Here is a 17,445-nt window from a genome sequence, read left to right as displayed (position 1 = left end):
CTCAGTGTCATGCTATTGTCAGAAAAAGAAAAGAAAAAGAAAAGCCCTGCCATCTTTCATGGGCTTGCTGCAAAAATAATTCACAGCTTCATAATTCAGCGAATGCCTCAAAGGAAAAACCCCTAAGTGTCAGAATTACTCTTCTATCTCCTTTCTATTCAACATCTTGCCTCTTCAGTCCCAGCTGCTTCGGCAACCCCAATCTCCAATTTCTTATCTCTCCAACTCGACACTCTGCCGCGGCCTTTACTGTCTCTTAGCCATGGCCCTCTGCCCAAAGGGCCAGCCCCTCGATGAGAATCAAGGCATTTCCTGAAGGAAAAAGTGGTTCACAGAATGTCAGCTCCCCTCCTTGTGTTTTCCTTCTTCTGAGATCACGGCCTATCAGCTTGTCAATTTGGCGGCTCTCCAGTAACGTAAGAGGTTTTCTGTATTTTATTCAGCTTTTCTAGTCATCTATCGGCATGAACATCACTCTACCCCACACAGAAAAGTAACATTTTTCTTAGAATTCCCCAAAAAGAATTCTCAGCAAAGACTGATTTTATATAGGGAATTTGATTACACAATTCGTGGGAAGGCGGTGACACCAAAAGGAGAAAAGTTGCTTCTGTCATCTGTTTTTGCAATAATCGCACAAAACAATCACAACGTCTGTGTTGTTCTAAAATGAGCATTTATTTCTCACCCATCTATGGCCAGCTGAGTGTGAGCCCACCTACATTAGGCAAGTCGCTTTCAAGCAGTGGGTCTGGCTGGGTTCAGGTCCGCTCCCTGCTCTGCATTTGTTCATTCTGAGCACAAGCTGAAAGGGCAACAGCTCCCCGGAGGGTGGGGGTGGGGGTGGGGGGTTCTTTTCGTGGAGAAGGCAGAAGGGCAAGCACAGCTCTATCTTCTGCTGGTGTTTACTTAATATCTCATTGGCTGAGCCATGTTGTATGGCCAAGTTCAAAATCAAGGGGCAGGGAGGCAAACAATGCCTTTTTATGAGAGGAACTGCAGCCTACGTGGCAGTGGCCATAGCTACAGGGAGGGGTGGAGAATTGGGGGGGTGATTCAGTGCACTTTACTGATGTGCTCTGGAAATGGGGACCTCCGGGGGCTTGTGTGTGGCTGTGCAGGGCTCTCAGGGTCGGGGAGACCTCGGGACTGGGCATCTGCGGCCAGGCCTCAAAGCCGCTGCTGTCCACTGCTACCCTCTAGTGGTGAGAGACTGGAACTTACACAGCCATTTGCCAGTTATTTGCCCAGATTACTGTGAGAGCCTGGAGCATGCTGCTGGCCGAAGTGTCAGAGTCAAAGGCAGAAAAGGACAATTTTTACCTTCTTTCTGCTGTCTAGTCTCACCCTGTTATCTCACGTTTGGCAAACGCAACCTGGAACCTTGTTCGTAAGAGTGTCTGGGAAATACAATCTCCAGACAATGTAATAAAGACCTTTAAAGGGGATGAGGATGGTGCCGTGTGCCATCCCACACCCCAGGGCACACTGGGGTCGGGGAACCTTAGGTAAGAGATTGGCAGAGCAAGGAGGCTCTTGAAGTACCCACATGAGTACTCCAGCTCATAACTGCACTGGTCAGGGAGGACCTCTCCTGCCCCTTAGGCGGCCTCCCGGTCGGGCCCCCTCCCTGCCCCTGCTAGGTTGAGCAGAAACCTCTGTTAGCAAGTTGGGGGAGTGTGGAAGCACACAAAAGGAAAACGGTGCTCCGTGCCCATCTCTGATTGCAGGCTGCGAGGGGCGCGAGCCGGGGTGAGGGCGGGAGTGAAGGGGGAGCTTTAGCTTTCAATGAAGTTGGAAGTCCAGACTACATGGGATTGGACATTTAAGTGCTGATCACAGCCTGCTTTGGAAAGTAGAAGGTACAGGAAAAATTTATTGTTACCTAAGAGTGATCAAAAAAGTCATGGGCCTTGCCCTAGATTTTATCCAAAGGGCAGGGAGAAGCTACCTGCTGAGCAGGTTTGAATGGGTCACTGGAAGGAAAAAAAAGGATGAAGTAGTTTGCTGATTATAGTCCATAAGCCGGGCTCTTTCAACATAATGGATCTATTTCTTAATTGAATTTAGTATGCTATTATTAAGACAGATCATAATATCTGCCTCTTGGTTTTTTCCTATTTTAAGCATGGAATCATTTGCCCAGGTCACTCCTCCCCTCCCCACTTGAAGCTTTATTTCGAGTGGTATGTTTCTCAAAGTGGGATGACTGTCAAGATGGGGAGCAAGGAACTGGCCCTTGGGAAATATCCTAGGGCTTTATACCTCAGCTTGTTAAATCTGCACAGCAGCCCTGGAGGAACTCCCCACATTCAGAAAGGATGAAAGTGAGCATCAGGCCGCCGATGCCATTTCTTGGGGCTCCAGAGCCAGGAGGTGTGGAGCTGGAATTTCGATCAGATTCCAGGTGTCCAAAATGGTATCACCGCTACATACTGCCAGAGAGACCTCCAAAAAGCCCTAGGCAACACCAAGTGCCTTCACACTCCCACAGCAGGGCGCAGCCGGGGTCGTGTTAAAGGCCCTTCGCGTGCCTAGTCGACAAGCCGCTTCTGTTTGGGCACCGTTAGTGGCCTGCAGGGCTGTCCATCTCTCCACCTTCCCCCCACCCCTCGCTCCCTGTCAGCTCCCCTCCCTCTCCCTTCCTTCTCCCTCCTTCCTCCCTTTTTCCCCTCTCCCCGCCCGTTTGTGTAAATTATGTTTTTTTCTTCACTAATGATAAAGTATAATCCTGCAAATGACCAGAATTTGATTGTCTTCCTTTTGTTCTTGATAATATGCTTTTATTGCTTTGCTGATTGACTGACCTGATACGACAAATTTCCAGAAGGCAGATGAGGTAAGCTAGACAGTGGGGGCACTGGAGAAGATGGGAGCGAGGGCTGGAGCTCTGGTGTCCATGTCAGGAGGGTCATGGGAACATGACTGACGGGCCAGACCAGGACGCAAAGTGGCCGAGGGGCCGCGAGTCTGGGGCGTGTGGCAGGGGCAGAGCGCCATCCGGTGTCCTCACACCCGCGTCTTGACTGATGTGCACCTACTGGAACCAGCAAGAAAAGCGCCTACCTCCTGCAATGTGTCTCCGGCGCCCTCTACTGTTCAGCAGCGTGATCACTGCAGAGCATGTATTAAGGATGGATTTGGAGATGCCAGGAAATTGGTAACTGGTAAACCAGCCTCCCCAGAATCTTCCCTTGTGCACCCTCCCAAACACACCTCTCCCTCCCCACCAAAATAACCACTAACCTGGTTTTTGTGGAAATCACTTCTTCGCTTTGACTACGTAACCACGCAGCCTTAAATGCCACAGGCTTTTTTGTTTTGTTACGAAGTTCATATAGGGAATTGGAAAGGAAGCCCTCTTTTGTATTTGGCTTCCTTGACTCCATATGATGTATTGAGATTCGTTATACATTTGCGGGGGGGGGGTATTAAACCAGAAGTAGAGTTGCTGGATCATAGGGTTTGCATATCTCCCAATTTTAGTAGATAAAGCCAAATAGTTCTCCAAAGTCAGTGTACCAAATTCACATTCTCACCAGCAGTGTGTGAGTTCCCATTGCTCTACATCTTTGTCTACACTTGATATCGTCAGTCTTTTTCAGTCATTCTTTTTAGAATGGAGAGGTATCCCTTGTGGATTTAATTCATACTCCCCTGATGGCAAAGGAGGCTGAACATGTTTTATATGTTACTTGGTCATTCTGATCTCCTCCTCTGTGAAGGGCTTGTTCATGGATCTTACCCACTTTTCTATTGGCTTGTGGTTTTCTTCTTGATTTGTAGGAATTCATTTCGATTAGAGGTATTACAATTGTTTTCTCCCATTATGTTTTTTAAATTTTTATTGTTATGTTAATCACCATACATCATTGGTTTTTGATGTAGTGTTCCATGATTCATTGTTTGTGCATAACACCCAGTGCTCCATGCAGAACGTGCCCTCTTTAATACCCATCACCAGGCTAACCCATCCTCCCATCCCCTTCCCCTCTAGAACCCTCAGTTTGTTTCTCAGAGCCCATCATCTCTCATGGTTCGTCCCCCCTCTGATTTCCCCCCCTTCATTCTTCCCCTCTTCTTCTTCTTTTTTTTTCTTAACATATATTGTATTATTTGTTTCAGAGGTACAGATCTGTGATTCAACAGTCTTGCACAATTCACAGCGCTCACCACAACACATACCCTCCCCGATGTCTATCACCCAGCCACCCCATCCCTCCCACCCCCCCGCCACTCCAGCAACCCTCAGTTTGTTTCTTGAGATTAAGAATTCCTCATTATCAGTGAGGTCATATGATACTTTTTTTTTTTAATTACCAATATATTTGTGGCTGATTTCCTCCCATTTTTATGGCTTTCTTTTGATAAATAGAAGTTTCTAATTTTAATGTAGTCAAATGAAGCAATCTTACCGTGTCCTCTTTTTAAGAAGTCCTTCTGTAAGCGTGCAGACAATATGGACTCCATCTTTGGCCCTCCATCTTGTTCACGTCCACACAATGACCCCTCTTGGGGCTACATGTTCCAAGCCCTCTGGAGGTTAATGTATGCCCTGACCGGAATGTGGGAAGGTTTGTTCTTGTCTTCCCTAAAGTTGTTTAGATAACTAATAGAGATAAAATAGTTTCTAGCCACCCCACCTCCCATTCTAGCACACAGTTGGCGCCACGAGGTCTGGTAAGTGTTAGACCTTTTGACCTCACCCAAGGTGCTCTCTGCACATCCCCTCACTCTAAAATTTGTGGACTTAGGTCTGGACTTTGGGGAGAATAGCTGTGCAGCTCTGGACTATCACCTGCTCAATTCCCGCGTAAGTTACCCCGAATAAATCTGTGTAAACTGTATGGAGTGGCCTGTTTCATTTTCTGGTCTCAAAGTGCCTTCTCAGTTTGGAGGACACTTTACTGTCCCTCCTCCACCTTCTCACACTTTCCATACCTCGAGATCATGAAGATATTCTTCTATACTATTTTCAAGAAGCTTTATTATCTTGCCTTTCACATTTAGAAATCTAGAATCTACTTGAAATAGACATTTGTATAAGTTACAATATTGGATTCCAGTTTCTTTCTTTTTTTCCATAGGATATTGAATTATCCAAGCACCGTTCACTGAAAAGATTATCCTTTTCCCCATTAGTCTGCTGCAGCACCGAGGAAATACGTCAAGCATCTATGCACATTTGGGTCTGTTCCTGAGCTCCTTCTGCTACATTAGTGAATTTGCCTATCTTTATACTAATATCATCACGTGTCAATTACTCTTTCGTAATGTCAACATCTGTTTGAGTAAGTCCTTAGTCTGGTTCTTCTTCAAGAGTGTCTTGGCTATTTGGGCATGTGGCATTTCCATGTAAATTTTAGAATTAACTTGCTAAGTCCCACCCGCCCCACCCCACCCCCACCATCTCCCAAAGGGGAAGTCTGTTGTGATTTTGGTTGGAATTGCCTGGAGTCTCTAAGTCAATTCCGGGGGACCTGTGTTTAAGTATTTTAAAGTCCTCCGATCCCTGAACACAGCATACACTTCTATTTTTTTTTTTTTTTTTAAGATTTTATTTATTTATTTGAGAGAGAGAATGAGACAGAGAGCATGAGAGGGAGGAGGGTCAGAGGGAGAAGCAGACTCCCGGCTGAGCAGGGAGCCCGATGCGGGACTCGATCCCGGGACTCCAGGATCATGACCTGAGCCGAAGGCAGTCGCTTAACCAACTGAGCCACCCAGGCGCCCTGGTTATAATTTCTAATTTCCAATACGATTTCTTCTGCACCTCATAAACTGTTGCTAGTGTTGAACTTTCTTTTTTTTCAAGATTTCATTTATTTAGTTGAGAGAGAGACAGATCATGAGCAGGAGAGGGAGGGGGAGGGGCAGAGGGAAAGGGAGAAGCAGGTTCCCCGCTGAGCGGAGAGCCCAATGTGGGACTCGATCCCAGGACTCCAGGATCATGACCTGAGCTGAAGGCAGTCGCTTAACCAACTGAGCCACCCAGGCGCCCTACACTTCTATTTATTTAGCCCCTCTCTGATTTCGCTATACAGTGTGTGCTGGTGTCATGTGCAGGGGCTTTGTTTATCTTCATTATCTCTTCCCCTGGACACGTGATTTTCTTGTACCATCATAAACGGGATTTTTTTTACATCGTTTATCTTCTAATTCTTGCTGGTATCCATAAAGTGGGTCTTCCTCAATTGACCTTGTACCCAGCAATCATGCCAAACTCACTAATGCTAATCATATGTCTCTAGATTCTTTTGAGTTTTTAATACATACAATCGTAATTTTATATCTTGGTTCCAATCCTTAGATTTTAATTCAATGTTTTGCTTTATTAATCTGGCTAGGAACATCAGGAAAGTACTGAATGTAAGTTATGCCACTGGATATCCTTGTCTGGTTTCTGTTCTCAGAAACATTGCCTCATGAGGCGCCTGGGTGGCTCAGTCGTTAAGCGTCTGCCTTCGGCTCAGGTCATGATCCCAGGGTCCTGGGATCGAGCCCCGCATCGGGCTCCCCGCTCCGCGGGAAGCCTGCTTCCCCCTCTCCCACTCCCCCTGCTTGTGTTCCCTCTCTTGCTGTGTCTCTCTCTGTCAAATAAAATAAATAAAATCTTTAAAAAAAAAAAAGAAAGAAAGAAAAGCTGTAAATATCTTGATACCCGTGGCTACAGAATATTCATTTTCCCCTTCTTTTTCTGTTAAGAATACGTAGCTGGACACATGACTAAGTCCTAGTCAATGATGTGTGAAGAGAAGCACAATATACCTTGTGGGTCCTGGCCTTCTAGGGATGGGTCGCTACCTCATCTTCCCGTTCATTCTATACTCTTTAATAGTGCAGACATGATAGAACATTACCACAGAGGAAGCTGGACTCTGACAACACAGCAACTTGAAATCAGTCCAGAGATAAACAGACAAGCACTGGTAAGCCCAAGAAAAAGAAGCTACCTATTCAGAAACTTACTTGGGATTTCTTTTATATTAGCTAAGCCAAATCCTAAAACAAAAACGTGAATAATCTGCAACTGAAAGTAGGACCCAATAATTACAGAGATGTGAATATACAACATTTTCCCAACACTGTATTTGTATATTTATATAACCTACACATACATAACTACAATTTAAGGGATGTACAAAACATGTAAGAGAATGGAGGAAGAAAGAAACTAAGGAAAAAATACAATCTAAACCCAACTTAAAAAAAAAAATTGTATTATGAGGGGTGCCTGGATGGCTCAGTTGATTAAGCGACTGCCTTCGGCTCAGGTCATGATCCTGGAGTCCCAGGATCAAGTCCCGCATCGGGCTCCTTGCTCAGCGAGGAGTCTGCTTCTCCCTCTGACCCTCCCCCCCCCCCATGCTCTCTCTCTCTCATTCTCTCTCTCTCAAATAAATTTAAAAAAAAAAATTGTATTATGAGGATAAACCCACAGAGTGATTTCCAAGGATTATTACCAAATGAAAAAAAGCAAAGTACAAAAAAGCATACAGAGGCTACCTTTTATATAAGAAGGAACAAAAATAAGAAAATTTGTGCTTATTTTTAAAAAGGAAATATGGGCGCCTGGCTGGCTCAGTCAATAGAGCATGCAACTCTTGATCTCAGGGTTGTGAGTTCAAGCCCCACAATGGGTATGTAGCCTACTTTTAAAAAATACATATATATTGCCTGAGTGGCTCAAGTTGGTTAAGTGTCTGCCTTCGGCTCAGGTCATGTTCCCAGGGTCCTGGGATCAAGCCCCACATCGAGCCCCACATCGAGTCCCACCTCAAGCCCCACATCGGGCTCCCTGCTCCGCGGGAAGCCTGCTTCTCCCTCTCCCACTCCCCCTGCTTCTGTTCCCTCTCTCTGTGTCTCTCTCTGTCAAATAAATAAATAAAACATTTGAAAAAAAATTAAAAATAACTTAAAAAAAAAAAGAAACATTGCCTCATTAAGTAAAATGTTTCCTGCAGTTGTTAGCTCCTTAGGATAAACATTGTTGAAATTTGTTGATCTCCCTCCATTGACTTAATGTATGTCTTTACAGAAATGACATATGTTATATACTGTTTCAAGTGACTTTTCACTTAATATACTGTAAACAGCAAATCTGTGGGGTTTTTTTCCACTGCTTTCCTTATTTTTTTGTTTTAGCTTTAAAATTTTTTCTGCCTGTTCTTTTTTTAACAGCTTTATGAAGATAATTCACAAACCATACAATTCACCCATGTAGAGTTAAAACTCAATGGTTTTTAGAATATTCACATTGCTTTTTATTCTTCTCACTTAATTTGTAAATCAATTTGTCAACTTGTATATGCCATCCATCAGGGACTTTGGTTAATATTGAATCGGCTCTGCAACTCGGGTCTTCTCAAGCAGCAAGAGCACAGCCAATGTCTCATTGATTCTTTTCTCTTTATATTTCCCTCGTGGTTTTTAAGTCATTTCCTTTGAATACATAAAGCCGTTCGTGTTTCTGGTTTTATCTGTAAGCATGATTATTTTTATTATATTCAGAACTGTATATTATTGGTGTGTGGTAATATATTACTACATTTAAAATTTTTAAGTTTATGTTATGTTTAATTAATTTATGTTCTATGTAATTAACATGCTACTAATACATTTTTTGGTTGGTTTCCTAAGATTATTTTTCTGTGTATAACATTCCAGCCATTCAAAATAGTCACATTTTATTTAAGACTTTTTGTTACAGCTACACATTCTTTTTTTCTCCTGAAATCATGTGGCCATCATTTTTAATGCTGAACAGGCACTTCAAAAATATTAATAATACACATATCTGGCTTTTATGATCAGTAAAAAAAGACAAACAACCCAATAAAATAAAGGAACACTTCTATGGTCCACAAATGAAGATGCATAGACAACAAATAAGCACATGAAAAGTTGCTCAACAGCATTAGTCATCAGAGAAACACAAACTAAAACCGTGAGCTATCTCTTCAGACCCAGTAGAATGGCTATGTAAAAATGATTGGCCCCTCCAAACTGTGGCAAAGCAGAACAACTGGGACCCTCATACATGGCTTGTGTGTAAAGTTGTACAACTTTGGAGTGCTGTTCGGCAGTTTCTTATGAAATGAAATATATACCTACCCTATAAACCAGCTATCTCAGTCACAGGTATTTATCGCTCCCCCCCATACCCCAAACTGAAAACATATGTCCACAGCAAGACTTGCAAAAAGGATGTTCATAGCAACTATTCATAACAGCCCCAAACTGGAAACAACCCAAATGACCTTTGATCAGAAAATAGATAATGTAATATATTCATACACTGGCATATTATTCACTAATAAAAAGAACGAACTACCGAGTCACATAAAAATCTGGATGAATCTCAAAAAAAACACTGTTGTGTGAAAAAAGCAAGTCACAAAGGAATATAAACCACATGATTTTATTTATATGAAGTTCCAGAGCAGAAAAAACTAATCTGTGATGATCGAAATCAGAAAAGTGGTTGCCTGTATGGGCGGGGATTGACTGGAAGTGGAAATGAGGGAAATTTTTAGAGAGATGGAAACCTAAATTTTGATGGTAGTATTGGCTACATGAATGTATATATTTGTCAAAATTCAGCACACTGGGGCGCCTGGGTGGCTCAGTTGGTTAAGCGACTGCCTTCGGCTCAGGTCATGATCCTGGAGTCCCGGGATCGAGTCCCGCATCGGGCTCCCTGCTCGGCAGGGAGTCTGCTTCTCCCTCCGACGCTCCCCCCTCTCATGTGCTCTCTCTCTCTCAGTCTCTCGCTCTCAAATAAATAAATAAATAAATAAATCTTAAAAAAAAAAAATTCAGCACACTGTACATTTAAGATCTGTGCATTTTACTCTGCATAAATCTTTTTTTTTTTTTTTTTACTCTGCATAAATCTTAATTTAACTCTGGAAAAAACAATCTGATTGGCCCAGCTTGAGTCAGGTATCCTACTGTCTGTGAGTAATCGGTTTTTGCCAAGGAATCAAACCAAATATAGACATGGACCAGAGAAGCGGTATCATTGTGGGCTCGGCTGCCACCCCATGAAGTATCTACATCTAGTAGGTGGTGTTAATTTCTGTGATCAAAACCATATTACCTTTTTCTATATTTGGTAAGTAATCTTTTTAATATAGGGAATTTGTGTTCTTCAGAAATTAGGGAAATTTTCCTAGTAATTCCATCAGATAAAAACAATCATAAAGGAGAAAGTAAAACCAGGCCCCAGTTCCCCACCCAGAGTAATCATGATATCATTTTGGTGAGATTCTTCCACACGGTATGATCACAATGTTACATAACTTAAATTGCACTACACACATTATGTAAATAAGGGCAATCCCTCAGTTTGTCTGCTGTCCAGTTATGCAGAGAATTTGCTGACCTGCTGCCTTGTGCACATCTGGGCGTGGAGTGAAGTGAGTCAGAGAGAGAAGTTGGGGTGAAGAGAAGAGCTGACATCTGGAGGGAGTTGAGGGGTGGAAGAGATGAGGCAGGAGCATGATCTCCCCTGACAAGAAACGGTGCAGATGCTGTGTAAGAAGGAGAAGCCCTCCGAAGAACTCCGGCACGTGTTCTAGAAAGAGCAGCATTGGGTGCTTGCTGTTCAGAAGGCACCGGCAGTCAGGATCCCCCCAAGAGAGGACCATGATGGGAGCTGGTTTGTCATGAAACCCTTGTCCCCTGTCCTGTTTCCTCCCTGCCCTCAGTCCCTGCAGGAGCTGGGCCTTGGGGGACAGGGAAGGGACTGGGGAGAAGTGGTCTCACTGCCAGTTCATGCCCTCCTCCAGCCCCAGGCCGCCAAGTGGGAGCAAAGGGAGAGATGTCTTGGAAGCAGACAGCTCACCCTTAGCAAATGTATTCCTTGAGTGGGTGGAGTTCACTTCCTGATGACGAACCAGGTTTAAGACCCCCAAAGACAGAATAACAACTAACTGGCAAACCTCCTCCCTCTCACCTATTTCTCACCCTATTGGCCTTAAAACAGGGGCTAGGGTTAAAGTCTCAGAAAAGATGAACACTTTATTCTAATTGTTCCGATTTGGGAACCATATCGCACCATCTCGAGACCATCCAGGACACAAATTCATCATTTAAAATGAAAGACACAGGGATGGCACATTTTCTGTTTCACTCTATGTTGTTCTGAGAAAGTAGAGATATTTTCTTCTAAGAAAGCCATGTTAACAGCCTGTGGTCACCCATTCAGGTAAACCTAAATTAATGGAAGACTAGTTGTAAACAACTTAAGACCTGAGAACTGTCCCTCTCAGCTGAACTGTCAGATAAAAAATGCGATTTACCTAAAATGTCTGCCAGACATAAGACTGCTGGATTGGCTGACATTCTTAGGCTACCTGATTTTTATAAAAATTTGTGGAGTAGGTTAAATATACTTACCTGTACATCATGGGTAAGGAATCACCTGGGAGCTATGGCAGTTTAAATTAAATACATGATAATTTCCTCAGGACAGAAGGAAGTTATTTTCAGCCCAAATAAGGGTTCCAGAAATATGGGTTAACCTATGAACTATGGACCAAAATCTGTGAAGAGATATTGGTGTGACCTGGTGCTCTTGGTCTCACTTAAAATGGCTTAGAGACTTCTTCCCAAAAGGGTGTGAAGAGCCGTCTATTCCAGGGGGCTGTGTTTTGGTTGATAAAAGGATTAGGCCGCATCTTGAGGACAAAGTGGGGAAGGCAAGTTTAAGAGAACAGCGCTCTTGGTAGGCTTACACTGACTGGCAAATTTTATATCAGAATTCCAGATTTGCTTCTACTGTGCTTATAGTTGAAAGAGCATGGCTTAGAAGACATCAGCTCTGGGCTTGAGATTCGTCACCCATCACGTGAATTATCTGGGAGAGCCAACTATCTTGTTTCTCTACGTACAACACGGGGACAACTCTTTTTCTACCCACCTTACTGGGTGCAGGCAATCATCTGACTTAATCCCTTCCTTCCCCAGGAATTAACTCACCAAGTAGAGCGCTTGTTCCTACCCCACCTCCCTTGCCTTTTTTGGTCAAGGATCCTTCTGAGGATTTGCTGAGAATGACTGACCTCCTCCATAGAAAGATGTACTTGTGTGTGTGTGCACTCTCACACACATTTTTACATATTATTTTTGGGAGAATCACAAAACTCCTGAGGTTCAAGTTAAAAAAAAAAGCATCCCTAAATTAGAGAAAACAAGTACAATGAACCAAAATAATTTTTAAAAGCACATGTATGGTAAAGCAAACATGTCCATTTGGTCACGAATTTAGTTTTTTTCAAGCAATATTTTTAACCTATTAACCCTCAGCATACTCCAGACTTCCAGGTTAGGCGCCCTTCCACATTTCCTCATCAGTGACTACTATTTTATACGGGCTTCTTCTATAATCCTAATGGGAGAACAAATCACTAAATGTTTGTTAATAAGTAAACTCAGTAAGGCACTGAGATCCTAGAAATGAACTAACAACATGACTCTTCCACGTTTTATAAAACGAGTTGAAGCAGGATCTGTTTCCTTCATTTTCATTGCTTCTTTATAGAAAGACATGCTTGTCTTGAACTTGTCTAAACACAGGCTTATACAAACTAACCCATTACCATGTATAATTATAACCGAGGAAATCATTTCACATTGACAGTTTATTAAAGGGAAAGCGCTGAGAGTTTGTGAGCATGACAGAAAGCCACTCCCGAGGAAATGTCTTTTGTCTGTGTCCTGGGTCCTTAATAGAGCGCTGGAATGGAGCAGGGACCAACAGAGTGAGCTTCCCAGGGAGGGGCTACATATGGCCTTTATTGCCAGATACTTCCTCTAGAAGCAGGAAAGGAAAAGACCAAACAACAGACAGAACACCTCACAGAATGTTCCTAGAAAAAAAGTTTTAATTTATATATTTAATACAATTCTCTTTATAAAAATATATATATAAATATAATATATTTTAATATATATACATATTATATATATATATATATATATTTTTTTTTTTTTTTTTTTTAACGCCCAGGTAAAGCCCTGTCATTCATTTCTCTCGAAAAGGCAAATCAGTTCAGCCATCTTCCTTGAAGTACCTGCCACTTCCCCCTCCGGTCTCAGAGGAGGGCACTGGGTACAGGCTTGCCACTGTCGGGATAAAAATCCAGTAGGGAGAACTCTTGTTGCAGCGGGCAGCTGTTCTCATCCAACACGAAGAGGCTCTGCGCCTTCACCGCGCAAGGGGCGCCGCCGCCGGCCACCAGCGAGTGGATCAAGTCGGCGGCCACCATGGCATAGGTGATCTCTGAGGGAGGTGCTGAGGAACACGGAAACACGCAGCTCTTAGGCTCCCTGCCCGCACGCCAGAAACGCACACAGCCAAAGGGGTCGCTGTCCCCTTGCTTCTCAAGCCCCGCACCCACCGGAAATTTCCCTTTCTATCCCCTCTCCTTCTAGTCACAGGTGCTGAAGATGTTCTAGAATGAGGACCCTCCATGCCTGCTGATCGAGGACAGGCTGCTCAGAGTGACGGCATTTCCTACTACGGCACAGCTCTTGGCTTCTTAAAACAACAGAGGAAAGAACGACGTTAACATCTTCCTAAGTCAAGCCTGACACAGAAAGAGCGTGTCCATGTCAGAAAAGTCATCTTCTTTATCCAGTCAACAGCTCTTACCAGTTATCTAGATAGTTTATACAACAGAACCCTGAGTCAGTGACTTAATGAATATCAAATCTTGATAATATAAAAATACTGAAATTACAGATAGATGTCACTGTATTTTTGCACTTGTCTCATAGTCTTCCTTTTTTTTAGGCTATCAAGTCCAGGTCCTGAGCCGGGTGCTCAATGCTAGGCTGGCCAGGCACGACCAGCCACTCAAACTACACTCGTTCCCTGACCAACACCACCCACCCCTCTTGAGTTGGGTCTATGGACTCCCAGGCAGCCAATCACATGTTTTTGGAGGTGAGGGAATTCTCTACAATACTTAAATCTTTTGTATTTTCACTTGGATAAGCTAAAAAAGAAAATCAAGATTAGTGATAATTTGAATGGTCTGATGACCACTTTATAACTGGTGCCCACAATTTCACTTAGGGTTGCAATTTAATTAATGCCAGGAAGTACAACTTTGACTCGGGAATGGGCAAAACGTGAACATAGACTTGATCTGAGAACAGTCCTCCTCTGAGAAGTGGAGGCTAACTGGTATTGTGCCAAAAATGAAAAGTCAAGACTGAAAATACAACAAAGAACACTGACAGAGGGAACAAAACAGCCAGAAGAATGAATGGTAATAAAGACAGTGAATAAAAAAGGACAGACAGACTTCTGGTTAGGATGTGGAAAGCTGGAAAGAACATGGCTCCAACCTTAACAATTACTAGAAAAACTGAAGACACTACAAAATCACAATTTGTGGAGCCTCTAGGAGAGCCGAGGCAGTGAGGCAGCCAAGCCAACTGAAATGAGAGGAGACAGCAGGAGCACAGGGTTACTGCGGCGAGCTCAGAAAGAAGACACATCCACCCAACAAGCAAGAAGGAAGAATGCGCTACAATTTTTCATGACTTGCTGAAAGCCAAGTGTGGGCCAGTGTCTCAGGCAAGGGGAGTCTGCACCCTGGCGGGCTCTTCTCGTCCCCACCAGGTGCTCACAAGCCTGGACAGAGGGCAGGACATAGAGAAAGCTTCCAACCATGGTGAAGTCTGGAGAAAGGGAGGGAGAAGCTGCCACAAGGGAAAACACAAAACACCATTCTGGACGCTCCTTTAAGGAAAGAGAGCCTTAAACTGCTGGAGGAAGGTCGGCAAATCCTATTGCCCCAGGGCTGAACATGGAGGATAGATAAAAGAAAAATCCCTCCATCCCTGGGGGAGGGGCAGGAAACCTCCAAGATCAAGAGCATCGGTGGTGCCCTACTGCTGGGAGAAGGGAGGACTGCAAAAGACCTGCAGAGATGCAAGGCTGAGCGTGGCTGTCATGGCAGGTGTAGGGCAAGGCTTATCTTCCAACTTCATCCTCTTTGTTCCACTCAAGCTTTTGCACTGACAGGAAAAAAACCTTAATTTACAGTAGAGTGTTCTTTCTGTTCCAATATACTGTCAACACCCCTGAAACGAGTGGTTTCACCACCAACCACCTCTCGATGGTATGCTGCCATCTTACCTATAACTCTGTTGAGCCAGTCAGGAGAAATGTTGAGAAGAATCTTCTCAATCAGCTTTGATCCTACGTGGATGCAAACCTTATATATTCCATCAGCTATGGTCATTACAGCTGGCCTACAAAACAGTAAATAACATGTGACCTTCAATAACATGTTCAAATTAAAGAAACACGTAAGTACCATGTAATTTCAAAGAGCACTGGGTTTTTAGGCAGGGTTCATCTTAATTCCTAAAACAACTCTAGGACGTTCTGAAACATCCTAGAAAAAAAAGAAGGGTTTTTTTTTCTTTTTAAGAATTTCAAATGACGGGGCGCCTGGCTGGCTCAGTCGTTGAGCATCTACCTTCGGCTCAGGTCATGATCCCAGGGTCCTGGGATCGAGCCCCGCGTCGGGCTCCCTGCTCGGCGGGAAGCCTGCTTCTCCCTCTCCCACTCCCCCTGCTTGTGTTCCCTCCCACTGTCTCTTTCTCTGTCAAATAAATAAATAAAATCTTTAAAAAAAAATTTTTTTTTCAAATGACAAATTAATAAATTTGATTTATTCCTTATTCATTTTAAAATTTCAGATACTAATATAAGAAAACATTTTTACACTGTTGTATAAATTATTCTTAGAAATAAAAATAAAGATAATAATCACAATATTTCACAATCATAATTTCAAGTTATTTTTCCCCACTGGATTCTTTCCTATCAAAACCAGACTGTTTTGCAAGTAGATCAATAGGGAACTAGATAAATCATTTTCAGTATGTGCTACAGTGGAGTACTATGTGGCTGTTAAAAGAATGATGAAGGTTTATAAGCGCTATTAGGGAAGGAAGGCCATGATGTACTCTATGGAACAAATACTATGAATAAAACAAAATGGATAATATTCTATTTTTATTTTTTTAAGGATTTTATTCATTTATTTGACAGAGAGAGAGAGAGACACAGAGAGAGAAAGCACAAGCAGGGGAAGCGGCAGAGGAAGAGGGAGAAGCAGGCTTCCCACTGAGCAGGGAGCCCGATGCGGGGCTCCATCCCAGGACCCCGAGATCATGACTTGAGCCGAAGGCAGGCGTTTAACCGACTGAGCCACCCAGGAGCCCCATATCTATGTATTTTTAAAGAAAGGGATATACATGCGCTGGTATGAAGAATATACAAAAACCTCCTACGAGCAAGGAAGTAGAACCGATGGTGGAGGGGTGGATGGGGAGAAACTTGTTGCTTTATATCTTCCTCTACAGTTTGCATTTTTACCATGGTCATATTACCTCTTTTAAAGATTAATTAATTGTTGGGCGCCTGGGTGGCTCAGTTGGTTAAACGACTGCCTTCGGCTCAGGTCATAATCCTGGAGTCCCTGGATCGAGTCCCACATCGGGCTCCCTGCTCGGCAGGGAGTCTGCTTCTCCCTCTGACCCTCTCCCCTCTCATGTGCTCTCTCTCATTCTCTCTCTCAAATAAATAAATAAAATCTTCAAAAAAAGGATTAATTAATTGTTAAAAATAAATTGAGAACAGATTTTTTTTTTAATCTGAGAGAGAGGGAGAGAGAGAAAGAGTATAAGTGGGGGGAGGAGTAGAGGGAGAGGAACAAGCAGACTCTGTGCTGAGTGGGGAACCCGACACAGGGCTCGATCCCATGACCCTGAGATCATGACCTGAGCTGAAATCAAGAGTCAGACCCTCAGCCAACTGAAACACCCAGGGGCCCTGAGAACAGATTGTAGAAACAGACTCATTAATATAGAGGAATTTCATTTAACAGCTCAAACAATACTACTGATTTTCCCTCAAAAAACCTACTTCCCCTTTTACCCACATGATGATTCTAGGTCTTTCCTCTTTCTCCATGCTCTCTCTGTTCCTCCATTCTTTATTTCAGCAAATACATACTCAATATGTACTATGTGCCCAGCACTGTGCTAAGCACTGGGTACACAATAGCAAACAAGACAGATCTGGTTCCTTCACTCGAGGAGCGTAAGAGTTTAGTGGGACAAAAAGACAATAAGCGTTTTAACAATGGTGCGGTGCCAAGATAATTCAACAGAGATAGAATCATCTTTTCAACAAATCATGCTGGGACAACTGGATATTCGCACGTAAAAAAATGAAGCTGGACCCCTTCCTTACATTAATTCAAAATACATCATGGACCTATACATAAAGAGTTAAAACTATAAAATTCTAGTAAGAAAATAAAGGAGTAAATCTCCATGATCTTGGCTTAGGAATGATACCTTTCTTAGATACAGATACCTTTGAAAAGCACAAGCAACAAAAAGAAAAAC

General features: G+C 43.2%; 1 protein-coding gene across 4 annotated transcripts in view; it reads right to left on the bottom strand.

The window, feature by feature from the left end:
* Positions 1-12,986: 12,986 nt before the first annotated feature.
* The window catches only part of SHLD2 (shieldin complex subunit 2), an 83,833-nt gene continuing 79,374 nt past the window's right edge, over positions 12,987-17,445 (bottom strand). For 3 of the 4 annotated variants that reach the window (XM_035023456.1, XM_035023464.1, XM_035023447.1), the window contains exons 10-11: positions 15,158-15,273; positions 12,987-13,300 (exon numbers count right to left, since the gene is read on the bottom strand). In XM_035023456.1, coding sequence (XP_034879347.1) covers positions 13,101-13,300; positions 15,158-15,273 — 316 coding nt within the window. In that variant the 3' untranslated portion in view covers positions 12,987-13,100. The other variant, XM_035023472.1, reaches the window with a different exon arrangement.

Source organism: Mirounga leonina, unplaced genomic scaffold (genome assembly GCF_011800145.1).
Source record: "Mirounga leonina isolate KUSES-001 unplaced genomic scaffold, KU_Mleo_1.0 Mir_114, whole genome shotgun sequence".
In the NCBI taxonomy this organism is placed as follows: Eukaryota; Metazoa; Chordata; class Mammalia; order Carnivora; family Phocidae; genus Mirounga; species Mirounga leonina.
The sequence above is the reverse complement of the archived record's forward strand: the minus strand, read 5'-3'. Positions and strand labels throughout refer to the sequence as shown.